We start from the raw sequence: 11,378 nt of genomic DNA, 5'->3' as shown, positions 1-11,378 counted from the left end.
GCTGCAGTGGAAGAGTGTTAAAAAGCAGAATAGCCCAATAGGCTCATATAATTGAACACTTGGTCCCTGGTTGGTGGAACTGTTTGGGAAGGCTTAGGAGGTGTGGCCTTGCTGAAGGAGGTGTGTCTCTAGGAGCTGGCTTTGAGGTTTCAAAAGCCCAGGGCATTCCCAGTATCATAGGCACTGCTGCGTCATGCTTGGGGAGCAGATGTAAGCACTCAGCTGCCTACTGCTCCAGTGCCATGCTCCCCTGCCTGTTGCCATGCTCCCTGCCATGGGCTCATCCTCTAGAACCTTAAGCACCAATGAGCTTAATTTGCTTTGACCGTGGTATCTCCTCACAGCTATTGAAAAGTAAGTAAGAAGGACAGGTGCATGTGCATGTGCGCACACACACACACACACACACACACACACAGACATACACACACAGACACAGAGACACACACACACACAGACACACAGACACACACACACACAGACACACACACACACACACACACAAGGCATTGCCATGAGCCAATGGAACTCTGAGGCAGCAGGGTGAGCTGGTAAAGATGGATGTGGTCAGGACTCCCCGACAAAGGATACGGGGATCTCAGACAGGGCATCTGGTTGAAGGTCACATGATTGTGGCTACAGAACCAAGACTCATTCCCTTGGATATTTGCTATTTAAAGAATGTCACAAGTGTCGGATAAGGTGAGGTCAACAAGAGACTAACGCTGTTGTTCTACAGGCTGGGGAGCCATAGTTCCTAAGCTGGTCAGAGGTGCCAGTCACAGTCAAGAGATCCTAGACTCTATTTCAGAGCACAGTGCAGGATGTCATCCCAAGGAAGAACAACAGGATGTGAGGGAGGGGCCGTGCTCAATCCTCCACCCAGGCAGGGGGAGGGACTGCAGGGTCAGTTTCCCATGGGCGCTGCAGTAGGTCACAGACCCATAACTTTCCCCTAAGTCCAAGTGTATGCTGCAGAACTGAAGGAAGGTGTGGCCCAGACCAGCTTCAATCTGCAGTGTTCCTGCATGCTAGCCTCAAAAGTGATGCTTAGATTTTTTTTTAAAGATTTATTTATTTATTTCATGTATATGAGTACACACTGTAGCTGTTCAGATAGTTGTGAGCCTGGTTGTTGGAAACTGACTTTCTAGGACCTCTGCTCGCTCCAGTAGACCCCCACTCGCTCAGTCCCTACTTGCCCCAGCCCAAAGATTTATTTATTACTATAAATAAGTACACTGTAGCTGTCTTCAGACACATCAGAAGAGGGCATCAGATCTCATTACAGGTGGTTGTGAGCTACCATGTAGTTGCTGAGATCTGAACTCAGGACCTTCGGAAGAGCAGTTGGTGCTCTTACCCGCTGAGCCATCTCTCCAGCTCCAAGGCTTAGATACTAAATGTCCTCTGGAGCCTGATATTGGAAGGTTTGAGCATGAGTGTGTGGCACTGTGTGTGTGCAGTGTGTGGGTGTGTAGGTGTGTGGGGGGGGCAGGAGGGCTGAGTGTGGTGGGTATGGGTGCTGGCAGATGACCTCCGTTCCCAAGTTATTCCTTGCTCCTTACTGAAGCCACTGGATAAACTCAGTGCCACCTGCACAGTCCTCAGCTTGACCTCAGCTGTGTTTCCTGCTTCCCCAGAAGTGAGCACAGAGACTCAAAGAGGATAGTGAGGCAGGAGAGGCCCTACAGCAGTGACTTCAGACTGAAATGATGTCTCTATGTTTCGCAGTGGGGGGTGGTTACTGAGGGTTCTTTTAATCTGGAGAGACTGGAACTAGCACAGTTGGGACATTTGCAACACACACACACACACATACACACGGCAGTGGGTCAGATGGAGCATGAGTCCTAAGAGTCTTATGAATAGTCAGGCATAGGGCACTTCAGTGAGTCCACACTGCAGTCCCCTGTCACAGAGGCGATCAGCTGCAAGGGGGTCCCAGAGGTCATGGAGTTGGTAGGGTGGATTGAAGATTTTAACTTGGGCAATCTGATTTCTCAGCTGTGACTATTCATTCAAGGCTGTGTGTCTGTGTGTAACGAAGCATGTGTATAAGCCCATGTGTGCAAACACATGTGAAAATGTGAGCAACAGAGAATCAAGACCGTTAGCATCAACAGGGGAGTTTATTTCTTCTCCTGAGAAAGGGCATCCTGAGGCACACAGTTCAATGGCTTTGTTTATCCGTGTTCCAGAACCTTCTCCCATGTTCCCTTGCCATCCTCACAGTGCTTCCTTGTGGTAGAAAGGGCTGCTGAATTCCAGTCAGCAGGAAGGAGAAAGGGGACAGAGGAAGAGGTGCCTCCTCCATCCAAGAACTCTGTCCTTGCTCTGCCTCACTTAGTACTGATGGTTTATTAACAGGAAAAGGAGAGATAAGATATGCTAGGGGTTTCTTATTGCATGCCAACAAACAAACTTGGCTCTTAGGAAGGGACTCTAGGCTTCTAGTTGTTGCAACATTGAGCTACTAGGGACCCAGGAGTCCCATAGGCAGTGCTCCTTGTTGCACAGTGGGGAAACTGAGTTCCATCCAAGTCAGCAGTGGAGCAGCGGCCCAGGCATGGTCTTCTTTCTGTATCCCAGAGATCTACTCTGGCGCCAACTGCTGGTGGAGGTCTAGCTTGGTGCAGTCAAAGAAGCCAGGAGCTCAGCCAATAGGAGCCATACACAATCAAGGATTGGCCCACATGTCAAGCAGCCAGGTTCTCTGCCGACTCAAGGAGATGCTCACCTGCTAGGGGCCTCTCCTCACTAGAGAAGATACCCACCCACCCAGGCAGGGATGGGTGTGCCATCTATCTCTCTGCCTAAGGAGCCCTTGGGGCTTTTGGGCATTTCCCAGACCTGCTGTCCTCAGACTCCCAGCATCCTCCCAGAGGCCTAAGCTAGAAGAGAGGTTCTAGAATCCAGAAGAGGATGGATTTCTGTGTCAGGCTGTAGCTGGAGAATCCTCTACTAAGCAGCCAGGCCTTCCTTTCCCTTTCCGCCTCCCTCCCTGCCTTAGCGGCAGTCATTGTACCTCAGCTCTGCAATATTCTTGGATTCCTTCCAACACTCCTCCCTCCAGGTCTCTGGAGGCTCACTCTGCACCTCACATGTATGAAACGACTGACTTTCTCTAGATGGTAGCTCCGGGGAAGAATTTCATGCTGGCAAATTCAAGACGAGAATGAGCCTCCCATGTTTGTTATTTTCTCTGCGAAGCTGAGCAGATGGGGCCCCTGTAGGTTGAACATCCCCCAGAGCACAGGCAATAGATAGCTGGACCTGAGGCTGACATGTTTCCCCACACTGCTGCCCACTGGCTGAGGAGAGAGGAAGGCCAGGCGGCCTGAGGGTGAGACTGAGAGCAGAGAATGGCCAAAGGAGTGGCAACGGGCTAGACGGCAAACAACATTCAAGTTTATTCTCTGAAGCTGATTGTCAGGGAGGGGAGGCCAGGGTGTCCTGGTTGTAGGAGGATGGGTCTTCAGGCCCCTGATGCCCACAGACTAGTGAGGAAGCTGAGCAGGAGGACCGTTTTACCAAATTTGTTCCAGCCTAGAGGGCATCCTGCCCCACTTCCCCGGGGGTTATGAGCGCTGCCTCCCTTAGGCAAGTTAGCCCCATCGCTCCGAGGATGAGCAACCTTGATAACCTGGGGGTGGTTAAACCTGTCACCTTGGGGATGTCTGGTCCCACCCTCCAGGGGGCTGTCTGCTCGGCCACCCAGAGGGTTCTGGACTTGGGGGCTCTGCCAGGGTGGAATATTGCACAGTGTGGACTGGCAACAGGTTTGAGTCATCTGGGTTCGTTCCACTGTCCTGATGATGGGCTGGCAGGTATCCGTACACCACATGGAGTAGGTAGTCAGGAAACCTTTGTCTAGGGGGTGTGGAAAACAGGTGGTGAGGGTAGACCATGGGTGTCGGTTGTGGGCTCTTCCTCTGTCCCCCCCGCCCTGAGAGTGCCTCGCCAGATGCTTACCAGCTTCGCTATGGGAGATGACTGTGATGCAGAAGGGCTTGCTGCCGGAGCAGCTCTGTGTCTGATTGCAGCTCTCCCCACTGTGAAGCACTTGACAGAAGTAGCACTGCAGAGGCACTGTGGGTAGCAGGGCTATGCCTAAGTCCCAGCCCCACCCCCAACCCCCAGTTACCCAGTAGCCCTCCCAGAGGGGCCTGTGCCTGGAGCTATTAAAAGGAAGGACAAGAGCATGGGATTCAGGCAAGGTGAGGCCCAGGGCTAAGGGACATGGGGGTTGGGATGGGACTGAGAGGGGCAGACCTGGGTGTCAACTCAGGGTGGAGAAGGTTGCAGCCTGAGGGGAGAGCCAGGGTGTGGGCATGCTCGGCTCCCAGCTCGAATGCTAGCAGCTTGCTCTGTTTCACCCTCAGGGATGGGAAGTAAGTGCTGGAGGAATGCTTTGGGTAGAGCAGGAAGCTGGGCCCTCAGCTGGGGTGGGGTACCTCTATCCCTGCTTCCAGGGATCATGTTGGTCTCCTCCTCTTCCTCTTCATCATCGTCATCATCGTAGCTGTAGCTCTCTGGCTCCGGGTCCGCATCACCATCTTCTTGTGCCCAGCCACTCCCTGGTGGCGCAGGGACATGAGTAAGCCTTGGCCACTTAGATGCAGAGGACACACTCGGGGTTGAGCCCTAAGTACTGACCCTAACATGCCCTCTTCCTCATACCTTTTCCATTTTATAGAAGGAGACAGAATTCCGCCCAGCCCCACCCCTGCAGTGCCGAAGCAGCCAAGCCTGCGGCTGGCAGAAGAGAAGAGCCTCAGGCCTTCCATCTCATTCCTCAGGCCTATTCCTTGTCCCTAGGATAAGGGGTTCCTGGAGGTACTCATGGGTAAGAACTGGGCCATCCCTTCTGGAGGTGACCCGCACCTGGCTGTCCAGTTAGTAGCAAGATCAGGAGGACAGCCCTGAGAGCCTTCATTCTGGCTCAGGCTGTTCTGTCTACTGGTGCAGTCCTCACTCAGGGTTCTGAGTCTGCAGTAAGTGGGACATAGGACATTACTGGGGGCTTCCTGTGGCCCCCACCAGCTATGATCTCAAACAATGGGCCTCACATTGGTCTCCAGCTCCAGGCACCAGGCCAGGAGCATCACTTCCCTCCAGAACCTCCGGGGCTAGAGAGGAAGGGGAAGCTATTACATTAACCTTGGGTGTCCTGTTCACCTGAGCTGTTCCTAAGCTGGTGGGGATTCGGAAAGGTGAGTGGTAGCCTCAGGAGCCACCTGGCCTTGTCCTGGCTTTATCCCCCCATGCCTCAGCATTATCACTCTTTATATGGGCCTGGTTCTAGGCTGCACCTACCTCAAACCTCTGGGGACCCTGGCTTCACAACCACAAGGGCTCAGGACTCTATTTGAGGGCCACAGGCCAGGCACCTTCTATCCAAGTGGAGTCATTCTGCAGAGTATTTAGCAAAGAGCAGTCTGCCAGCTGCAGCTTCAAGAACCGTTCTTCTCCTCCTCACCTGTCTGTGATCTTGTTCGCCCAGGCTCTTGCTGCACTGGCATTCTCTTCCTTAATAACCCCATTCCCCTTCATTCTCTTTATTGAGTTACCTCCCCAGAGGCCTCCCTACTGATCACACTTTTCTGGATGTCTGTCTCCTGATATTGCAGCCTCTAACCCCTCTGGTGTTCCCTTGACCTTGATAAGCTTACAGAATGTAGGTCCCCTCATCCCTGGGCCTCTGCCCCTAGGTAGGTGTTGACTTAGAGGCACAGAGCTTTCTGGGATTGGGTTCTTTCTGCCTGGCAAAGTCCCAGCCACTGTCTCCCCCTCACCCCCCCACCCTCCGGTGTACACTGAGTGAGCCCTTGGACTCCTCAGGTCTTTCCCAGGGCATAGCAGACCCCCAAGCTCCAGGGCAGTTTGCAGATGGATGAGCTAGGTACTGGAGAGTCATGCTCCCTCACCTGAAGTATGGAGAGAACCACTGGGCTCAGGACAGGAGTCGGAGTCAGAGTCACTGGGAAGTCTGCCTGTCTTGTGGCTTGGGCCAGCTCCTTAACTTGCCTAAGCCTCAGCTTCCTGAATCGTCAATAGGCAGGTGGGAGAAATCGCCAATCTCCTAGGGGTTACTTGGAACAAATATCTGAGTTCCAGTTCCCTGTTCCTCAAATTGTCTAACCTCGTCTTTCTCCTAGGGTGAAGTGACCATCAAGGGCCAGGACTCAAAAATGCAAAGGACAGTGCATGGCATGGGTGGTCCCTTCTGGGCTGATTGGAAAACATGTGTCTGATGCCTTAGCCGGGAGCATGCTGGGCCTCCTTGACTCCTCTTGGACTGTCTTCCTTCCTAGCATTTGGGAACTTGCCTAGCCTCCTGTTGTCCTTCACCCCCATTCCTAAGTCCTCATAGCCATGGTTTCTTCCCAAGTTTGGGTCATCTCTTTTGGTCTTTCTTCTGGCCCTACCCTCTGCAGGGCACGTGCTTACCTCTAGCTGCCGCCTGCTTCCTCTGAGGGAGCCCCTGAGCGGGTGAGGGCCTGGGCCATCCAGGACCCTGTAGGGAGAAGTAGGCTCACTACTACACCTTCCTTCCATGGGCCTAGGCTCTGTCAAGCAGTCTTCTTGCTGTGAGCCCAGCTCTTCATCTGCTAGGGCCACATGCACCCAGGCCTGAGCTTGAGAGCATTTCAGAAGAGTGAGGGCAACGTTTAGGAGATGTAAGAGGCAGTGGTGTGGCCACCCTGGCTTCAGTGGGAGGTGCACATTGTCCCCAGTGCTGCACACACCCATCCCAAACCCAGCACATGCTGTTCCCAGCCCTACAGGAAAAGCCTGCTGGAATCTGGTCCAGCTAAGCCAAGGTTGATGACTCTTGGTAGAGATAAGGTTCCTACCTGATACCTTGGTGGCAGAGACTTCCTCCCCTCAACTCTGATCTGAGTATGGGTGGGAATCACTTTGTTTAGTGTGCACGGATCCCTACCTCCTCCCTACCCCACCCCCACCTTGTACTACATGGCCTCTTGAGCAGACCCAAGGGGGCCAATAGCTCCTCCAGAGTGAGGACATGTCCACAGAGAGTCCAAGATCTTATTCTAGTAGCTCTGAGGTTCCCAGAGTCATCTTGGAGCCTGAGTTCTGGGCCTTTGCTTCCAGTGTTGCGTCTCCCTGCTGAAACTTCCTCTCTAAATAGTCAGTCACCCTGGCTCCCAGCCCGCAGACCTTTCTACCCGTGGGTTCGTGACCTTGCATGCCCCTTTGGGCTCCAAGGATGCTATTGGACCCTGGCCCCCTTCCCACTTTAGTCTTTTTGGAAGCAGCAGGCTTGGGTTCAGATCTTGGTGCTGGCTGTGGACATGGAATTCCTGGCTACTCATGTCCCCTCTAGTGAGGCGGTTGACGAGGTGGCCAGTGAAGCTGAGCAGGCAGGGGCAGTACTGAGGGCTGCAGGCCACTATCCTTGGGGGTTTATATGGTCTCATCTTGACCTCTGGGGACGTAATAGTTGTCAGATTGAGAGCTGTGCCATCCTCCAAGGATACTATTGAGAGAACAAGGGGGACATTTGGGAGACGGGCATATTGGGGCTGCATCAACGGATAGAGGCAGAATTTGGGGTTTGTGTCTGGTGTCTGGAGATTAGGTCCTTGGGACGGATTACACCCCAGAGTATGATTACACAAGCTTTCATGTTCATCGTCCTGCTGGGTTCCCCCCATTCTCTGCTGCTGACTCTCTTCCTGTTCTGTCTGGATTCCTCTCTTGAAGCAGAACGCACATTCTCTTCCCCTGGGATTGGGTGAGTAAATGACTCCCTCAGAGGTGATGGATAGGTTCTCCTGGTTCAGACAGGTACTAGTCACTTCTTGAGAACCTGCACTCAGAGGCAGACATGGTGGGTGGGTCGGGGCTCACCTTTTTTTCCTAGGAGCACATGAGGGAAACCTACCATTGCCTCAGAAGTCCCTTCATTAACGATCACTTCCTCCCAGCTGCCGCCAAATCCCAGGACTATGCTGTATCCCTTTTCTGGTCCCCCTCAGCTCAACATATATCATGCATATCACATTCACATATCAACCTGGAGATTCTCCTTTCCTTGGGCCCTGTAGGGGACAGCAGAGGCTGCTGAGGTCTCACCATATGTCCTTGGTCTTCTAGCCTCCATGTGGCTCGCTGAAGCTGGAGGCTCTGCCTCAGATCTCTCAGCAGAGAACAGCCCCTTCTTCTCTGAGAAGACCAGTTGTACTGGCTGGTTTTGTGTGTCAACTTGACACAGGCTGGAGTTATCACAGAGAAGGGAATTTCAGTTGGGGAAGTGCCTCCATGAGATCCAGCTGTGGGGCATTTTCTCAATTGCCCCTTGTGGGTGGTGCCATCCCTGGGCTGGAAGTCTTGGGTTCTATTAAGAGAGCAGGCTGAGCAAGCCAGAAGAAGCAAGCCAGTAAGGAACATCTCTCCATGGCCTCTGCATCAGCTCCTGCTTTCTGACCTGCTTGAGTTCCAGTCCTGACTTCCTTTGTGATAACAGCAATGTGGAAGTAAGCCAAATAAACCCTTTCCTCCCCCAACTTGCTTCTTGGTCATGTTGTTTGTGCAGGAATAGAAACCCTGACTAAGACACCAGTCAAGGCCCAGCTCTACTGTCCCCCATCCCTGTGTGGACTACTGGCACCCCCACCCCTTGGAAATCAGAGGCAAAGGGCACTCTGTCATTTATGGTATCTGGTTATGCATCCATTTCCCTCCCCCAATGTGGTCAGATTCTAAAAATAATTACGTCGGGAGTTCTACAATGGAGGGGGAGGACAAAGATGCTCTTTACATCCCTAACAGGAAAAACCAGAAATGGATAGTAAACCTGCTTCCTGCTTCAAAGGAAGGCTGAAATTCTGTTGTGTGACCTCACAGGAGATACAACATTCCTGGTCATCCGTCTGTTTGTCCATCTGTCTGTCTGATGTCTTCTCTCACAGTCCCAGATCTGCATTTTCCTCCCAGGCTTATACCTGTCCCCCAAGGCAGGGACAGTGGAAGCCTGCAAAGGTGTGGCCTTTCCTACAGGCCTAGGAAGACAAGATTATCCTTGGAGGGGGATGGGGCACTGAGCTGGGACATAGGTTTGTAGTGGGAGTACTTTCTGTGCGGGAGGCTGTGGGCTGTGGGGATTGGGACAACAGCCATGGGAGCAGCTGAAGCAGCCAGCAGCAGGCACACAGGGCCTCTTGGCAGAGTCTGCATCTTGCAGTAGGTGGGGAGTCAGAGCTGCGGGACGTCTCACATGGACCCTGCCAGATGATATTATGAAATCTCAGATAAGGTTTTGGGCCACATTCCCACTAGAAGAAGTTAGGGGCTCCTATTGGGGTCTAGCACCTCCTACCCAGGCCCCCTTCTGTTGGCAACTCCGATCACCTTGGGGAGAGCAATTCCTGGCGAACTAGAGAGAGTCACCTTGGTGGCTTACTCCTGTCCCTCTTTTGGGATTCTCTGTGAGAAGTGAGAAAGAAGGCAAGACCTGCTCAGGCCTCAAGCTGGAGGCTCAGGCAAAGCTGGATGACTCCTGAGATCATGATAGCCAACTCATAGAAAGCTCAGAGTGGGTCAGGGGTGTGCCTGTACCCCAAGGAGGTGACTGGCACCTTGCAGCCTTGGGCTTCCTAAGGGCCTCAGTGGGTTGTAAGGACAGTGTGCAGGACCCCCAGACTAGGGCCCAGAATAAGGCAGAGTCATGCAACTTGGCCCCTGATGTCCCCAGCTGTGACAGGGACTCCTGTGCTGCATGCACCACTCCCCCTGCCAGCTGCCTCAGCTTCAGCTGGAGCTCTGAGGGCCCAGATGTCTACCTTTCAGACCCTGCTATGTACTGAGGCTCAAAATTCTTAAAGTACATCTGTCTTAGTCAGGGTTTCTATTCCTGCACAAACATCATAACGAAGAAGCAAGTTGGGGAGGAAAGGGTTTATTGAGCTTACTTCCATATGGCTGTTCATCACCAAAGGAAGTCAGGACTGGAACTCAAGCAGGTCAGGAAGCAGGAGCTGATGCAGAGGCCATGGAGGAATGTTCTTTACTGGCTTGCTTCCCCCTGGCTTGCTCTTACAGAACCCAAGATTACAGCCCAGGATGGCACCACCCACAAGGGGCCATCCCCCGCCTGATCACTAATTGAGAAAATGCTCCACAGCTGGATCTCATGGAGGCACTTCCTCAAGGGAGGTTTCTTTCTCTGTGATAACTCCAGCTGTGTCACACAAAACCAGCCAGTACAACATCTTAGGAAGAGAAACAAGGAGACAGGCTGTCTGAAGATAACCTAGGGGTATGAGCTAGGAGGTGGGCCCCAGCTCTTGTTCTCCTCTCCCCCAGAGCAGCAGTGGTCACCAATAGCTTCCTGTCTTTCCTCATGTCCTGGGAGTCCTTCTAGACCATGCTGGTTTCTCTGCACAACAGGAAGTTATCTTGGCCAGTAACCATCCCTGCCTGGTAGCAGCCTCAGCCTCTGGCCTGGTGGGCTCTGTATGCTGCTGCAAGCCATGTTCTTTTTAGGGAATTGTTCTGCAAGAATGATTATTCCTTGCAACAAGGTGTACCTAACTCTAAAAGGAAAGCCCTTTGGTAAGTTAAATTTATAGCAGCTACAGGCACATATAATGATTTAAAACTGGATTGCCCTTATAATGGGAGTGGGCCCTGGACTTGACTTACTAGGCCTAGGGTGGTGACCCTGGCATGATGCACTAATGCCCAGCTGCCTGCCTGTTTGGAAAAGCCTGCTCTTGAGTTTGGCTTCAGTTGGTATACTGGCTGGTTTTGTGTGTCAACTTGACTCAAGCTGGAGTTATCACAGAGAAAGGAACTTCATTTGAGGAAATGCCTCCATGAGATCCAGCTGTCAGGCATTTTCTCAATTAGTGATCAAGGGTGGGAGGGCCCTTTGTGGGTGGTGCCATCCCGGCCTGGTAGTCTTGGGTTCTATAAGAGAGCAAGCTGAACAAGCCAGGGGAAGCAAGCCAGTAAGTAACACCTCTCCATGGCCTCTGTGTCAGCTTCTGCTTCCTGACCTGCTTGAGTTCCAGTCCTGACTTCCTTTGGTGATGAACAGCAGTGTGGAAGTGAAAGCTGAATAAACCTTTTTCTCCCCAACTTGCTTCTTGGTCGTGATGTTTTGTGCAGGGATAGAAACCGTGGCTAAGACAGTTGGGCTCTGAGTCAATGCAACCCAAGGACCAGTGTTGGGGACATCTTAAAGTCACATTCAGTTTGATTCCACTTCACAGCTGGGGAACAATCCCAATTCAGATGCTCTTCAGTGGTAACTACACACGGGGTGTGGGGACTTCAGCAAGGACTGTGCTTTCTGACCTCACTCTCTTGTCCACAGAATATCCTTGAGGGGTGTTACATTATAG

The 11,378-nt window shown here is 52.5% G+C and overlaps 1 protein-coding gene across 2 annotated transcripts; it reads right to left on the bottom strand.

Annotated features, from left to right (window-relative positions):
- Positions 1–2,116: 2,116 nt before the first annotated feature.
- Positions 2,117–5,003, bottom strand: Gpihbp1 (glycosylphosphatidylinositol anchored high density lipoprotein binding protein 1). 2 transcript variants are annotated; one of them, XM_031357910.1, is made up of 4 exons: positions 4,888–5,003; positions 4,458–4,580; positions 3,976–4,092; positions 2,117–3,456 (listed from the first exon to the last, which is right to left on the bottom strand). In XM_031357910.1, the coding sequence occupies exons 1-4, from the start codon at positions 4,937–4,939 to the stop codon at positions 3,413–3,415; spliced, it is 336 nt and encodes a 111-aa protein (XP_031213770.1). In that variant the 5' UTR covers positions 4,940–5,003; the 3' UTR covers positions 2,117–3,412. The 2 variants fall into 2 exon arrangements, with proteins under 2 accessions (XP_031213770.1, XP_031213769.1); XM_031357909.1 differs by having other exon boundaries at positions 3,390–3,873.
- Positions 5,004–11,378: the final 6,375 nt, after the last annotated feature.

The sequence above is a fragment of the Mastomys coucha genome, unplaced genomic scaffold (assembly GCF_008632895.1).
Source record: "Mastomys coucha isolate ucsf_1 unplaced genomic scaffold, UCSF_Mcou_1 pScaffold11, whole genome shotgun sequence".
Taxonomy (NCBI): Eukaryota; Metazoa; Chordata; class Mammalia; order Rodentia; family Muridae; genus Mastomys; species Mastomys coucha.
Note: the sequence above shows the minus strand (reverse complement) of the source record. Positions and strands in the feature narration are given on the sequence as shown.